The following is a 16,910-nucleotide window of genomic DNA, read 5'->3' as shown; positions in this document are numbered from 1 at the left end:
GTGGATGGATGGATGGGTAATGACAGACATAGATTGACAGACAAACATGGCAGGTTTGGTGTTCAGTACTGACCTTTGACCCTGGAACCCCAGGGATTCCCAGTGTGCCGGGTTGTCCAGGGTAGCCGCTTCCAGAGGTACCTGGGGGTCCCGGGTGCCCTTTGTCACCTAGGAGACAGACAGCAACACAAGTCCTACTAACAAATGCACACACACATACATCCACAAGTAACTGGATGTAACATTTTGGAAAAAACATGAAGACAATGTAAAATATATATTTAAAAGAGATGTAGGCATGACTCACCTTTCGTGCCAGTGGGTCCTCGTCCTCCCAGCGTGGAGAATCCACCACTGTCTCCTTTCTCCCCCTGGTAACCATGTAGTCCATGTAAACCAACACTACCACGAGGACCTGTGTGGACAAACTCAACTCAATGATTATTTCCTATCATGTTTTGACCATAATGGTCTTTGTCAGGTGCTAATGGCAGTAAAGCTACTAAAAGCAAAACTTCAATTTGGCTCCACACAACATGGAATTTGGTGACATTTCAGTTCTAGCCTGGAACCAAAGATGATTTGCTCCGTTTAACTGTTGTAACAAAGCATATCGGTTTGGAAATGCCACCAAGCTCAGCGTAGTATAGACTTCCAGCCACCCCTCTCATGCTGTGGTTAGGGACCCTTTTTGGTTGCTCACCTGGGGGGCCCTGTAACCCAGGCAGGCCCGTCTGTCCTGGTGGGCCTGGGACTCCCTGGTAAGCCACTCTTTTGCTGGGCTCACCTTTCCGACCTGGTGGGGATAGAGAGGGGGGGGGGGGACATTGGGTCAGACCATCAGCATAAATAGGGGCAATTATCAGGAAGACAGTCATCATAGACACATACACAATTAAAGAGTATAATGTATGCAAAGGAGGCTCAAATGTGGTACAAGTGTATGTGTGAGCCATGGACTGTATATGAATGGTCAAAACCATAGATCCCGTGACACCATTCATTCCTATACAAAGACTCAATAGCGCATTTGAAGCCAAGTAAGTCGATTTTAGTGACTAAGATGGCGTCTCATGGGGGAGATTTTCAAGACATAACATGCGTTTGAGCTACTCCAGGAAGCGACGTTGCAGGCTAGCACTATGTTGCCCCCTCATTGAATATCTCAAGTTGGTCGACCTCTACTGCAAGCTGCTGCTATTAGCCACTAAATTATCCTGCAATTTTTTTTTTTAAGGACATACAGTTGAAATTGGAAGTTTACATACATCTTAGCCAAATATATTTAAACTCAGTTTTTCCACAATTTCTGACATTTAATCTTTGTAAAAGTCTTAGGCCTGTTAGGATCACCACTTTATTTTTATGAATGTGAAATGTCAGAATAATAGTAGAGAGAATGATTTATTTCAGCTTGTATTTCTTTCATCACATTCCCAGTAAGTCAGACATTTACATACACTCAATTAGTATATGGTAGCATTGCCTTTAAATGATTCATTTCGGGTAGACTTCCACAAGCTTCCCACAATAAATTGAGTGGATTTTGGCCCATTCCTACTGACAGATCTGGTGTAACTGAGTCAGGTTTGTAGGCCTCCTAGCTCGCACATGCTTTTTCAGTTCTGCCCACAGATTTTCTATGGGATTGAGGTCAGGGCTTTGTGATGGCCACTCCAATATCTTGACTTTGTTGTCCTTAACTTCTTTGAGACTGGGGGCAGTATTGGGTAGCTTGGATAAAAAGGTGCCCAGAGTAAACTGCCTGCTACTCAGCCATAAAAGCTAGAATATGCATATAATTAGTACATTTGGATAGAAAACACTCTGAAGTCTCTAAAACTGTTTGAATGATGTCTGTGAGTACAACATAACTCCTTTGGCAGGCAAAAACCTGAGATAAAAATCCAACCAGGAAGTGGGAAATCTGAGGTTTGTGGTTTTTCAAGTCATTGCCTATCAAATATACAGTGTCTATGGCGTCATATTGCACTTCCTATGGCTTCCACTAGATGTCAAAAGTCTTTAGAACCTTGTTTGAGGCTTCTACTGTGAAGGAGGGGGGAATGGGAGCTGAATGAGTCAGATGTCTGGCAGAGTGCCATGAGCTGACCACGCGCGTTCACCTGAGAGTTAGCTTGCGTTCCATTGCAGTTCTACAGACAAAGGAATTCTCCGGTTGGAACATTATTGAAGATTTATAATAAAAACATCCTAAAGATTGATTCTATACTTCGTTTGACATGTTTCTACGAACTGTAATATAACTTTTAGTCTGAACTTTCGCTTGGACTTGCCTGCGGGTCGTGAGTTTGGATTGTGTACTAAACGCGCAAACAAAAAGGAGGTATTTTGACATAAATGATGGACTTTATCGAACAAATCAAACATTTATCGTGGAACTGGGATTCCTGGGAGTGCATTCTGATGAAGATCATCAAAGGTAAGTGAATATTTCTAATGCTATTTCTGACTTCTGTTGACTGCACAACATGGCGGATTTCTGTTTGGCTGTTTTGTTGTCTGAGCACTGTACTCAGATTATTTCAAGATTATTATTATTATTATTATTATTATTATTTCATGGTGTGCTTTTTCGGTAAAGCTTTTTTTGAAATCTGACACAGCAGTTGCATTAAGGAGAAGTTTATCTAAAGTTCCATGTATAACAATTGTATTTACATCAGCAATTAGATTGAGTATTTCTGTAAATTGATGTGGCTCTCAAAATCACCGGATGTTTTGGAACTACAGAACATAACATGCCGATATAAACTCAGATTTTTGGATATAAATATGAACTTTATCGAACAAAACATACATGTATTGTTTAACATGAAGTCCTATGAGTGTCACCTGATGAAGACCATCAAATCATTCGCCGTAAAGCCTTTTTGAAATCAGACACTGTGGCTGGATTAACGAGAAGTTTATCTTAGTTATAAATATTTGTATGCTTGAGGAATTTTAATTATGAGATTTCTGTTGTTTTGAATTTGGTGCCCTTCACTTTCACTTGCTGTTGTTGAGGTGGGACGCTACCACGTCCCGAATATCCCAGAGGTTAAGACATTTTGCCACAACTTTGAAAGTATGCTTGGGGTCATTGTCCATTTGGAAGACCCATTTGCGACCAAGCTTTATTAAAGCTTTAACTTCCTGACTGATGTCTTGAGATGTGGCTTCAATATATATACATCATTTTCCCGCCTCATGATGCCATCTATTTAGTGTTCACCAGTCCTCCTGCAGCAAAGCACCCCCACAACATGATGCTGCCACCCCGTGCTTCAAGGTTGGGATGGTGTTTTTCGGCTTGCAAGGCTCCCTCTTTTTCCTCCAGACATAACGCTTGTCATGATGGCCAAACAGTTCTATTTTTGTTTCATCAGACTAGAGGACATTTCTCCAAAAGTATGATCTTGGTCCCCATGTGCAGTTGCAAATCGTAATCTGGATTCTTTTATGGCGGGTTTGGAGCAGTGGCTTCTTCCTTGCTGAGCGGCCTTTCAGGTTATGTCGATATAGGACTTGTTTTACTGTGGATATAGACACTTTTGTACCTGTTTCCTCCAGCATCTTCACAAAGTCCTTTGCTGTTGATTTGGGATTGATTTGCACTTTTTTCCCCAAAGTATGTTCATCTCTAGAAGACAGAACGCGTCGCGGTATGACGGCTGCGTGGTCCCATGGTGTTTATACTTGCGTACTATTGTTTGTTATTGATGAACGTGGTACCAACAGGCGTTTGGAAATTGCTCCCAAGGATGAACCAGACTTGTGGTCTTGGCTGATTTCTTTTGATTTTCCCATGATGAGTTTGAAGCTAGGCCTTGAAATACATCCACAGGTAAACCTCCAATTGACTCAAATGATGTCAATTAAAAGCTTCTAAAGCCTTGATAGAATTTTCTGGAATTTTCCATTCTGTTTAAAGGCAGTTAACTTAGTGTATGTACATTTCTGACCAACTGGAATAGTGATACAGTGAATTATAAGTTTATTAATCTGTCTGTAAACAATTATTGGAAAAATTACCTGTGGCATGCACAATGTAGATGTCCTAACTGACTTGCCAAAACTATAGTTTGTTAATTAACAAGAAATTTGTGGAGTGGTTGAAAACAAGTTTTAATGACTCCACCCTAAGTGTATGTAAACTTCTGACTGTTCTGGTGTAATATAAGTAATTATTGTTTCCATGATTGTCTTCACATTTGTTGTTTATTTACACAAATATTGCCCAAGAAGATTGCAATTTTCACATTGACTATAGGGGAGGATTCTATTTTCGAAAAAACAACAGCTTGCAGTAAGTACCCCGGTCTTCTGGGGTACTTCATGGCTTCAATGAGAGGTGGTGTGTGCATGCAAGTATGTGTTTTGCTTTACCTGGGTAGCCAGCTATGCCAGGTAGACCTGGTACCCCACTATTGCCTTTGGATCCTGGGTGGCCAAGAGGTCCTATGCCTACTGGACCTGGCAACCCATCTGGTCCTTGGTTTCCCTGTGGTCCGGGAGGGCCTGGGACACCAACATCTCCCTTCAGAACCGGTGGCCCATAGTACTGGCAGAGGGGACAGACTATAACCTCAGTCCATCATCAAACATCAGTTCTTCACAAAACATTAGTTGGCATAACATTACTGCTTCACAGTAACACATGTTGAACATTCATAAAGTGTAATTTCCATGTAAAAGGACCCATTAGCACCAAAATGTAAAGTTCATTGGAAAATGTCAAATTGGGCTTCAAATGAAAGCTAAAGACTATATTTTTGGGAAATTAAGGCATAGATACATTTTTCAACCATTTTCCCATGAAAAAAAAAATTGGGCATTAGCAAAAGCTTTGATTTCAAGTCAAACAGATGGAAAAGGGTGGCAGTTTCATAGTAACGGTGTCACTGGCCTGAATCTATTCTCTTTATAAAGCATATATAATTACGCACACACTTATATAATAATCTAGGCACCGAAGAGCCCGGATCTTAATCCCATTGAGCACGTCTGGGACCTGTTGGATAGGAGGGTGAGGACTGGGGCCATTCCCCGCAGAATTGTCCGGGAACTTGCAGGTGACTTGGTGGAAGAGTGTGGTAACATCTCACAGCAAATCTGGTGCAGTCCATGAGGAGGAGATGCACTGCAGTACTTAATGCAGCTGGTGGCCACACTGTTACTTTTGGCCCCCCTTCGTTCAGAGACACATTATTCAATTCATGTTAGCCACATGTCTGTGGAATTTGTTCAGTTTATGTCTCAGTTGTTGAATCTTGCTAGGTTCATAAAAATATTCACACATGTTAAGTTTGCTGAAAATTAACACAGTTGATAGTGAGAGGATGTTTCTTTTTTTGCTGAGTTTATATACAGTGCCTTGCGAAAGTATTCGGCCCCCTTGAACTTTGCGACCTTTTGCCACATTTCAGGCTTCAAACATAAAGATATAAAACTGTATTTTTTTTTGAAGAATCAACAACAAGTGGGACACAATCATGAAGTGGAACAACATTTATTGGATATTTCATACTTTTTTAACAAATCAAAAACTGAAAAATTGGCCGTGCAAAATTATTCAGCCCCCTTAAGTTAATACTTTGTAGCGCCACCTTTTGCTGCGATTACAGCTGTAAGTCGCTTGGGGTATGTCTCTATCAGTTTTGCACATCGAGAGACTGAATTTTTTTCCCATTCCTCCTTGCAAAACAGCTCGAGCTCAGTGAGGTTGGATGGAGAGCATTTGTGAACAGCAGTTTTCAGTTCTTTCCATAGATTCTTGATTGGATTCAGGTCTGGACTTTGACTTGGCCATTCTAACACCTGGATATGTTTATTTTTGAACCATTCCATTGTATATTTTGTAGATCTTTATGTTTTGGATCATTGTCTTGTTGGAAGACAAATCTCCGTCCCAGTCTCAGGTCTTTTGCAGACTCCATCAGGTTTTCTTCCAGAATGGTCCTGTATTTGGCTCCATCCAACTTCCCATCAATTTTAACCATCTTCCCTGTCCCTGCTGAAGAAAAGCAGGCCCAAACCATGATGCTGCCACCACCATGTTTGACAGTGGGGATGGTGTGTTCAGGGTGATGGGCTGTGTTGCTTTTACGCCAAACATAACGTTTTGCATTGTTGACAAAAAGTTATATTTTAGTTTCATCTGACCAGAGCACCTTCTTCCCCATGTTTGGCGTGTCTCCCAGGTGGCTTGTGGCAAACTTTAAACAACACTTTATTTTTATATCTTTAAGAAATGGCTTTCTTCTTGCCACTCTTCCATAAAGGCCAGATTTGTGCAATATACCACTGATTGTTGTCCTATGGACAGAGTCTCCAAACCTCAGCTGTAGATCTCTGCAGTTCATCCAGAGTGATCATGGGCCTCTTGGCTGCATCTCTGATCAGTCTTCTCCTTGTATGAGCTGAAAGTTTAGTGGGATGGCCAGGTCTTGGTAGATTTTCAGTGGTCTGATACTCCTTCCATTTCAATATTATCGCTTGCACAGTGCTCCTTGGGATGTTTAAAGCTTGGGATTTTTTTTTGTATCCAAATCCGGCTTTAAACTTTGAATACTTTCGCAAGGCACTGTAAGAACCAGGATTGTCGGTGAGGTTAAACTCTCTGCAACACACTTAAGAGTGTGCGGTCGACCAGCTTCATCGTTGCAATAATTAATCAATATTAAATAAAGATGATTGTTTGAAGAAATGAGAAAGTCTCTCTCACTTGATTAGAATATTCCACGACAGGAGAAGTCTTCAACTTCAAAACTTTTCTCCATAGCAGAGCAAGCTTCGCTTTCCTCTCCATTAGCCTTTTTTTTCCCACATGAAACCACACCCCCAAACCACACTCCCAAGATAATTTACGTTTGGCTTCAGTCATGTCCGCTAGCATTTCTTAATGAGCATGCTAAACATCAAGACCAAATCAGTAAGCTCAGTCCCCCTTTAAAGGGACAGTACACCCAAATTACAAATTTACTTAAGTTTAAAGAACCTAAAAATGCATTCAAATAATTTGCATTTCAGAAAAAAAGTAGCTATTGAAAATCCTCACCGGATCACCCTTGGGGCCTCGTTGGCCCTTGCGTCCAGGGAAGCCAGTGTTCCCATGATTTCCATCCTTCCCCGATCTGCCAGCTAGTCCTGGGGATCCTTTCTCTCCCTTTATCCCGCGGTGGTTGTGGGAACCTGGATTTCCCTTCATCCCCGGGGGCCCTGGAACACCTGAGGGGCCGTGGGGACCCTGTAAGACAGACAGGAGTTGTCATGGTTACGGTAACCCAGAAGCCTTCAATAAATTATTGCAGCAATACCATAGATACAGTATCCTAGCAACACCATGGATACTGTATACCAGCAGCACCATGGATACAGTACCCAAGCAACACCAATGATATGGTATCCTACCAACAACATGGATACAAGGTCTGAACCAGTGGTTTTCAACCGGTGTGCTGTGGCATTTCGTAATCTTGATCATATTTTTGAACACTTAGAAATGGGACCTGTGGAATGGACATGGCATTTTGAATTGGGAGCACCAGTGCCGCTCAGACAATAAATTGAATGGCACATGGTTACACCTGTATCGTTGTTTCAAGTCCAATTCGCTCAGGCTGTTACATTTGTATCATTTGAGGTGCGCGCATCACGAGAAAAGTCATTTGTATAATTTTTTGCTTGTGAGAATCATTACCACAGGCAAGTCTAATTAGGCTTACTTGTACCACAGACAGATTTGCTATAGAAAAAAACTGAGTATTTGGCTTTGAGCCCATGGTTGCACCTTTACAACGCATAAAACCACTGGTCTCTAGCTCAAAACCTTTCAAAACTAAAGACCTATTTTACTGGAGCTTCTTTCTTTCTGGCGAGAATTGCGGGATGCTCTTATAAGGGGTACACAAAAAATGAATAATCTTAAGTAAGGAACTATGCAAACTATATTTCAAAGAAACCATATTTCATCTATTAAAAATGTTTGTCACAGAAAATAGATAATTTGCAGTATAGATCCGATGAGATGGCGGGCAATACATACATTTATGGGGAAGTGTAACAGTTCAAAAAAGTTTGGGAACCACTGATCTAAGCTACTCTACAAAGGAAGAGGTGTCACTATGGAAATAATATAACTATAACCCCATGCAGTGTCACAGTGACGTTGCAAGGTAAAATATAATAGCATTCAGTATCTGTATAGTGGAGTAATTATGTAGGTAGTCTTACCGGTTGACCAGGTGGTCCTGATGGGCCTTTGAATCCTGGCTCTCCTTTGGGCCCTGGTCCTGCATTAAAGCCTGTGAGACGAGGGTGTATTCAAATGGACTCTGATTGTTACAGGTAGAAATATAATGAAGAGCTGACACTATCCCCCGTTCTATGTGACAGACAATCAGTTTTGTTCTACACAATAAAAATGTTTTGTGTATGTATTTTACCCCCTTTTTCTCCTCAATTTCAATCTTGTCTCATCGCTGCAACTCCCCAACGGGCTCGGAGGGGGCAGGGGTTGAGTCATGCATCCTGCGAAACATGACCCGCCAAACCGCGCTTCTTTACACCCGCCTGCTTAACCAGGAAGCCAACCGCACCAATGTGTTGGAGGAAAGACTTTCGCCTGACGACCGAGGTCAGCCTGCATGCGCCCGGCCTGCCACAAGGGGTCACTAGAGCGCGATGAGCCAAGTAAAGTACCCCCGGTTACACCCTCCCCCAACTCAGACGACGCTGGGCCAATTGTGCGCCGCCCTATGGGACTCCCGATCACAGCCGGTTGTGGTACAGCCCGTGATCCAAGCCGGATATGTAGCGTCGCCTCTAGCACTGCGATGCAGTGCCTTAGACCGCTGCGCCACTCGGGACGCCCTTACACAATACATTTCTATGTGAACAATTTTTTTTATGCTGCAGGTGTTGTTACCTGGGAATCCAGGCTGACCGGGGGGTCCTGGGGGTCCCGGCTCTCCAGACCCTTTTCCTGTACACAACCTACAGACCTCTCCTTTCTGACCTGTAGTGGAGAAAGAGTGACACAATGACACAAAGTGACACAAACACTTGATACCAAGTGACAAACCACAATGCCAATGTCGGTGGAATTCCACCAATGAGACAGAAGTGTTTGTGGACAGCCCCATCAACAAGCAGTGATGACCCAGAATGTCCATCCAATCAGAAACCATGAAGAATCAGAGGGAGCTCACCTTTTAAACCATATTGGCCACTGTACCCTTGTTCGCCTGTCAAGCCCTTGGCTCCCTTTTCCCCTGGAGGTCCTATAAAGCCCTTAAGATTTTCTACAACAAGAAAAAAACAAGTACCTTATTTTTAAATCAACTTTTTTTTTTTTAAGTTCTCAATAAATGACTGTGGGAGTAATTTATGGATTTGTTTAATTTCTCATGTGAAAAGTAAATGTGAGCTCGTGAGATCAGGTTGATTTAACAAGGCTAGAATATCAGAGCTGTGAACATTACATTATATCTGGAGAGTAAGTCTACCTGAGTCTTCAGATGGTCCTGGGGGTCCAGGGTCTCCACTTTCCCCAGTTGTTCCTGGAAAGCCCTCTCTGCCTGGCTCGCCCTCGATGATGGGTCCTTGGTCTCCTTTATCTCCTTTCGGTCCACTGCGGCCCTTCGCTCCGCGATTGTAGGGATCATCTCCATAGTTAGGAGCTGTGAATGAGAAGATAGAGCCCGTGTACACACTTGATTGCGATGATGGAGAATGAGTGAGGGAGTGAATGAATGAGTGAGGATCAGCACTTACCTGGAGATCCAGGAGGCCCCTGGAAACCGGTGCTACCTGGAAAACAGGTTGATATGTTTAGCTATACAGACACACTTATTGGTCAAGTTGGTGAATGAGGCGGGATTATACAGTGCTACTCAACGTCCGATTGGATAGGAGGGTGAATATCAATGAGGTTGTGTATGCGAGATATGCGTAGAGTACCTGGGGGACCAGTAACTCCAGTGGGACCTGGAGGGCCAGCCAACCCTTGTTGTCCTTTGGCACCCCCGGAGCCAAACACGGCCTCGCCAATCATGGTCACCTATGGGGAGGCCAGAGAGACCAGGGCATGTCTCAGAGTAGGAGTTCATGTAATCTTAGTCATTCTAATCCTATCACTATGATCTAAAACGCTAAACTGATCCTAGATCAGCACTCTCTGAGATACTTCTCTACCTATATTGATACTGACATTATCAGGCAAAATCTCAGGCACATTGACTCACCTCCCCGGGATCACCATCTTGACCCTGACCACCTTTCTGTCCCTGTAGACACGTAAAAAAATTAATCTATCATTGCCAGACACGCACGCACACGTACAATGCAGTCGGAAAGTATTCAGACCACTTCCCTTTTTCCACATTTTGTTACGTTACAGCCTTATTCTGATTAAATAAATATTTTCCTCATCAATCTAAATGCAATACCCCACAATGATGAAGCGAAAACAGTTTTTTTTTAGAAATGTAGGCACATTTAAAAAACAGAATTATCTTATTTACATAAGTATTGAGACCATTTGCTATGAGACTTGAAATTGAGCTCAGGTGCATCCTGTTTCCATTGATCATCCTTGAGATGTTTTTACAACTTGATTGGATTCCACCTGTGGTAAATTCAATTGATTGGACATGATTTGGAAAGGCACTGACCATAGTTTGCTTTGTATGTTTCTATGTTTTGTTTGGTCAGCGTGTGATCTGAGTGGGCATTCTATGTTGTGTGTCTAGTTTGTCTGTTTTTGTGTTTGGCCTGATATGGTTCTCAATAAGAGGCAGGTGTTAGTCATTGTCTCTGATTGGGAACCATATTTAGGTAGCCTGTTTGGTGCTGGGTTTTGTGGGTGATTGTCTCCTGTGTCAGTGTTTGTACCACACGGGACTGGTTTCGGGTTTTCACATTTATTGTTTTGTAGTTTGTTCATGTATAGTTTTTCTTATTAAAAAAAAAAAACATGAACTTCAACCACGCTGCGTATTGGTCCGCCTCTCCTTCGACAGAAGAACCCCGTTACAGTCCGACAGTTGACAGTGCATGTCAGATAAAAAACCAAGGCATTCGGTTTAAGGAATTGTCTGTAGAGCCCAGAGACAGGATTGTGTCGAGGCACAGATCTGGGGAAGGGTACAAAACATTTCTAAAGCATTGAAGGTCCCCAAGAACATAGTGGTCTCCATCATTCTTCAATGGAAGAAGTTTTGAACCACCAATACTCTTCCTAGAGCTGGCCGCCCGGCCAAACTGAGCAATCAGGGGAGAAGGGCCTTGGTCAGGGATGTGATCAGGAACGCGGTGGTCACTCTGACAGAGCTCCAGTGTTCCTCTGTGGAGATGGGAGAATCTTCCAGAAGGACAACCATCTCTGCAGCACTCCACCAAACAGGCCTTTATGGTAGAGTGGCAAGACGGAAGCCACACCTCAGTAAAAGGCACATGACAGCCCGCTTGGAGTTTTCCAAAAGGCACCTAAAGGACACTGACCATGGGAAACAAGATTCTCTGGTCTGATGAAACCAAGATTGAACTCTTTGGCCTGAATGCCAAGCGTCTGGAGGAAACCTGGCACCATCCCTATGGTGAAGCATGGTGGTGGCAGCATCATGCTGTGGGGATGCAGCAGCAGGGACTGGGAGACTAGTCAGGATCAAGGGAAAGATAAACGGAGCAAAGTACAGAGAGATCCTTGATGAAAACCTGCTTCAGAGCACTCAGAGCACTCAGCATTCACCTTCCAACAGGACAACGATAGATTAATGAGGGGATTTTTAAGAAAAATCTATTTTAAAATAGGGCTGTAAAGTAGCAAAATGTGGAATACTTTCTGAATGTACTGTACACACACACACACACACACACACACACACACACACACACACACACACACACACACACACACACACACACACACACACACACACACACACACACACACACACACACACACACACACACACACACACACACACACTATAAACATGAGAATAATTGCGGTAATGACTGACCCATGGTCCAGGGATTCCATCAGGACCTGCTGAACCGTGATTCCCATTTCTCCCCTGAAGGGCAAGACTGTATAATTATTCTAACCTTACAAATAGCACTGTTGTGAGATGTGGAAAGCCAGAGTCAATCAATCAACAGTATAGTCATTACTAAAAATATGAATCTTTAACCATCTGTAGATACTACGTGATTAGAAAGGTTCCAAATTTATTTAACACATCCCAGCACAGTTGAAACATATATGGCACATGGAAATCATAAGAGGGAGGCTTATGGAGATAGGTGGGATGGGCTGAGAGGTGAAATGAAAAGCTCATTATCTATAATATATTTATAAATAAATAAATGTATACCGGATATGTTTAAATACCATCTATCCAGATGTAATGTATGTCAAATAACTGATGGGATCAATGCAGAAGACACATTTTGTTTGAATGCATTCAGTTGTGCAACTGACCAGGTATCCCCCTTAGTCTTTACTTTTCCTTTTTACTGTGTAAAAAAAGTGCCATGTATGTAGAATGTGTGTAGAATGTACATGTAACAGCAAAAAGTGTAAGTTATCTCTGTCCTCTGAATAGGATGAGCCAATAAATAAAACAAATCATACATGAAAACAATGAAATAGTGTATAATCAACATAGTTATATGTACAGTCACACAACACACACACACACACACACACACACACACACACACACACACACACACACACACACACACACACACACACACACACACACACACACACACACACACACACACACACACACACATGTTTTATTATCCTTGTAGGGACTTCAAATTGATTTCCATTCAAAATCCTAACCTAAACCTTATAACCCCTAACGCTAAAGCTTATCTCCTAATTCTAATCCTAACTCTAAACCCAACCCCTAAACTTAAAATAGCCTTTGTCCTCATGGGGACCTGGGAAATGTCGCCACAAGGGAAGTATTCCCTGTTTTACTTGTGGGGACGTCCGGTATCCACAAGGATATTACTACAACCCCTGGGTTTCCTTGTCAGTTGATGAGACAGCTACCTTATATCCAGCGGGTCCTCGATCCCCATCCTTCCCTGGCCTTCCCTAAAAGGGAATTCATGACAGTCAGTCCTCCAAAAGGAGAAGGCACATCTCTCAGTCCTCTTATCACTTAGTACTGTTTCACAGCTAATCATCGAAACCAACACCACATTATTACATTGCATCACATGTTCATTCTATCACACTGCTCAGAGGCATGAAATCCTCCCATCACTCTCATCATCATAACCACATCAGTCATAATATCATGTATCGCGTGTCATTCCTTAGGTCAGTCACCTATACAGTGTAATGGCATAATGCTCATATTACATTTATACCCTATGTGGAGTCAGTGTTATACCTCAGTACCAACGTCCCCTTGGTCCCCTTTTGCTCCTTTAAAATGGTTGTGGCCAGCATAACCCTGAGGGCAGACAGAGAGGTTGATTGAACAAACAAACAGACAAGTCAAGACAGGACAGTTCATCTAATTGACTGTTAAACTTCTGATTCTAAAGCTAGGATTCCAGGAGACACTACATGATAGCACCGCTATGACATGAACATGATGGCGTTGTAACATGTCCATTTACGACCGCTCATGTCAGATGACCATTGTCACGACAGAGGTAGTGGTTTGCATTACAACTCTAGTGACATAGCACCCATGGACAGAAACCTCCCTATGTCAGGGGAGTCATATGGTAGACTAAAATGTCGTAGAGAAACGACACTGTCACGCACACACACACACACACACACACACACACACACACACACACACACACACACACACACACACACACACACACACACACACACACACACACACACACACACACACACACACACACACACACACACACACACACACACACACACACACACACGACCCTGTCAAATAAAATGTAACTGGATGATTCTGCCCAGAAAACATACTGTGGATGATTAAAAGCTAGATATGCATGAGGAGTGAGAAACAAGGAGATGACTTACAAGTGAACCCTTACAGCCCTTCTCACCCAGTTCACCTATCTCTCCCTGCAGAGAGAAAAGACGAGGGTCAGCTGACCTCCATCACACCAATCAGTGAGGTTTTCTGATTTGTCATACAGATTTCTTAAAGGGTAGATATTACTCCACACACATCACAGTATTTATTGATTAATCACAGTAATGATCATCTTAATCACTAAAAATATTATTATCAGGTCACAATTGCGGGCACTAAAAGGTCATGTTGTGGTATTGGCAATCTCTCGTGGACAGACTACGTAAACATAAATGGTACTGTAGATCTGTCCGGTGGTTGGACAAATCACGATTTTGCAGGAGTTAGCATCTTTTGAAATTCTGAAGGGGAGGGGACATAGATTTGCCCGTAACTTGCAAAGAGAGAGGGTGGAGCTCTTCGTTCCAGCTCTGATCCTCGTTTTTATCTCTTCTCTTAACACGTATGGACCCAGAATTTAATGGAGCATCTGACCAATTACGCAACACTTTAGATCTGGGTTAACCGAAATTACGGTAAAACATCAGCTGTGCTCTATTGAACTTGCCTGTTGCAATGAAACCAATAGAAAATACTTTTAAAAACACCCACTTCGCACTCCAGGCAGGCTAAAGCAAATGATCAAAGTAGTTTAAAGATTTTAAATAGTGTTTGAACCCAGGTCTGACATGGCTTGACTATACCTTCATATCGAAGGGAGCGTGGGCGTATAGCTTGATCCCTTTCGGTCCCGGGACTCCAGGGGGCCCTTGGTGTCCCTAGAAGAGAAATGGAACCAGTCACACATATATCCTGTACATTGAACGGAATTCATATTTCATCCACCTGTATGTGTAAAGTACATCACACTGCTTGCTTAGCAAGTACCACCTCCTCCCGATTCGGCCCATACCTGGCGCGAACTCTGGACCTCTGCCTCACAAACACACGTGACCGTGCTCCCTAAAGCATCTTAGCTGATCGCGCCACCTCAAAAGCTAGCTAATGAGGCGAAGCAAGCTTGACACTTAAGGCTGAGGAGTAGTTTCACACATCCCCATGTGCTACATATACATGCAAATTATGATGTTAGGATGTTAGGATGAGCTAGTCATTGAGAGGAACCTGGTCCAAGAGGACAGCAGGGTTAGTATAACAGATACCGGTAATCACAAGCATTAACACACATTTACATTATGGTATACATGTAACACAAACAAGAAAACACAGAGTTCTCGCCTTCATATTTCAAGTGCAGCTCCGCAGACTGGCCACACAGTGGCAGTGCAAAGAAGGCCATGTCTTAATAACTACAAAACATAGTCTACTCTAAAAGGCATTCAATGCCACCATTTATAAGGTACTGAAGTAATTGGATTCTGTATAGGTACAAATTATATATATGGTTATGAGTTTTAGCATAAGAGAAACAAAGGTGAGATATAATCAAGAATTAAACATATGCATGATTTCAAGTATTCCATTTGAGAGATTCAGAGATCTGAGGACTAGGAGATTTAGGCGAGTTATACATGAATAAAGCAAAAATAATGAGTTACAATGTCTTTACTGTCTTTACCTTTAGACCACGAGGGCCAGGGATACTAGAGCTGCGTCCCTCTTGACCCTACAGAAAAGGTCAACAGTTACAGCACAACTGAGCCACCTTCCACTGACCTCAAATATCCCAATGTCCTACTGTGTCTTTCACACACACACACACACACACACACACACACACACACACACACACACACACACACACACACACACACACACACACACACACACACACACACACACACACACACACACACACACACACACACACACACACACACACACACACCTATTACCTTTAATCCTGGTGCTCCATGTAGGCCTATCAATCCCTTGATAGAGAGAGTAACAATAATGCACAATAAGACATAACTATACACAGTATGTTACGTTACAACCCTTACATAAGTATTATCTATTGCGCCTCAATATTATACAAACCAATGGCATATCTGTGAAAAACCTAATAAAGAAGTATTTTGCTACATTTACATAGCATAGCCAAGCTCAGTCCAGGCAAAACAATTAACTTACCTCAACCCCACGATGTCCAGCTTCCCCTGGTGGTCCCGTCGGTCCTGGTGACCCAGAGACACCCTGTAAGACACCACAGAGAGTTGGGTTAATGTCTATCTCTGATAAAGAGAAGAGAGACATGCCCAGTCCCAAATGCCACAAGCCCATAACCCATATGCACGAGTGGATGACAGAGGATTTGATTAGTGTAAGCATGGCAAACATAGCCTATCAGTAGGCAAGGGGATCCATATTGCTAATTGAAAGGACGACACACTGCTTGCTTGGCGAATACCACTTCTCACTTGATCCGGCTCAAGCGCATAATTAGGGGTCCATTTCGGACGAAGGAAAAGGATGAATAGATACTGAAGAAGAAGAAGACATATAGAGGATATAGAGAGGAGATGGAGGGTGAAAGAGAAGTAGGGTACGGAACTGGAGTTTGAGGAGGGACAGAGAGAAGGGAGAACAACGAGAGTGATGTTACATTATGGGATGCTGCTGGTTACCTGGTCACCGTCTCTTCCTCTAGGTCCAGGTGTCCCACTTCCAATTGTTTGAGGTTCACCCTGCACATGCGCACACACACACAACATTTTGAATTCTGCTGATTATTAGAAGGATGGTGATGATGAAGGTATGAGCAGGAGGAGGAGGAAGAGGGATTACCTTTGGTCCAGGTGCTCCAGGTGAACCCTGTCAAATAAAAGACAACTATCAACATTACGGTAAAAGCATATTTTGACAGACAGTAGTGAAACACACAAGTGTTGTATG

General features: G+C 42.7%; 1 protein-coding gene across 1 annotated transcript in view; it reads right to left on the bottom strand.

Annotated features, from left to right (window-relative positions):
• LOC118401632 (collagen alpha-5(IV) chain-like) overlaps window positions 1-16,910 on the bottom strand; it is a 62,080-nt gene that overhangs the window by 18,155 nt on the left and 27,015 nt on the right. Inside the window, exons 8-29 of the mRNA XM_052477202.1 lie at window positions 16,803-16,829; window positions 16,643-16,702; window positions 16,149-16,211; window positions 15,911-15,946; window positions 15,634-15,681; window positions 14,759-14,833; window positions 14,060-14,104; window positions 13,425-13,487; window positions 13,079-13,123; window positions 12,030-12,083; window positions 10,251-10,292; window positions 9,967-10,066; window positions 9,781-9,816; window positions 9,513-9,686; window positions 9,216-9,308; window positions 8,933-9,022; window positions 8,239-8,309; window positions 7,064-7,252; window positions 4,393-4,567; window positions 704-796; window positions 308-415; window positions 74-168 (exon numbers count right to left, since the gene is read on the bottom strand). Of these exons, the coding sequence (XP_052333162.1) occupies window positions 74-168; window positions 308-415; window positions 704-796; window positions 4,393-4,567; window positions 7,064-7,252; window positions 8,239-8,309; window positions 8,933-9,022; window positions 9,216-9,308; window positions 9,513-9,686; window positions 9,781-9,816; window positions 9,967-10,066; window positions 10,251-10,292; window positions 12,030-12,083; window positions 13,079-13,123; window positions 13,425-13,487; window positions 14,060-14,104; window positions 14,759-14,833; window positions 15,634-15,681; window positions 15,911-15,946; window positions 16,149-16,211; window positions 16,643-16,702; window positions 16,803-16,829 (1,782 nt within the window). The remainder of the gene's footprint in view (window positions 1-73; window positions 169-307; window positions 416-703; window positions 797-4,392; window positions 4,568-7,063; window positions 7,253-8,238; window positions 8,310-8,932; window positions 9,023-9,215; window positions 9,309-9,512; window positions 9,687-9,780; window positions 9,817-9,966; window positions 10,067-10,250; window positions 10,293-12,029; window positions 12,084-13,078; window positions 13,124-13,424; window positions 13,488-14,059; window positions 14,105-14,758; window positions 14,834-15,633; window positions 15,682-15,910; window positions 15,947-16,148; window positions 16,212-16,642; window positions 16,703-16,802; window positions 16,830-16,910) is intronic.

This window comes from Oncorhynchus keta, chromosome 23 (genome assembly GCF_023373465.1).
Source record: "Oncorhynchus keta strain PuntledgeMale-10-30-2019 chromosome 23, Oket_V2, whole genome shotgun sequence".
NCBI classification, from domain to species: Eukaryota; Metazoa; Chordata; class Actinopteri; order Salmoniformes; family Salmonidae; genus Oncorhynchus; species Oncorhynchus keta.
Note: the sequence above shows the minus strand (reverse complement) of the source record. Positions and strands in the feature narration are given on the sequence as shown.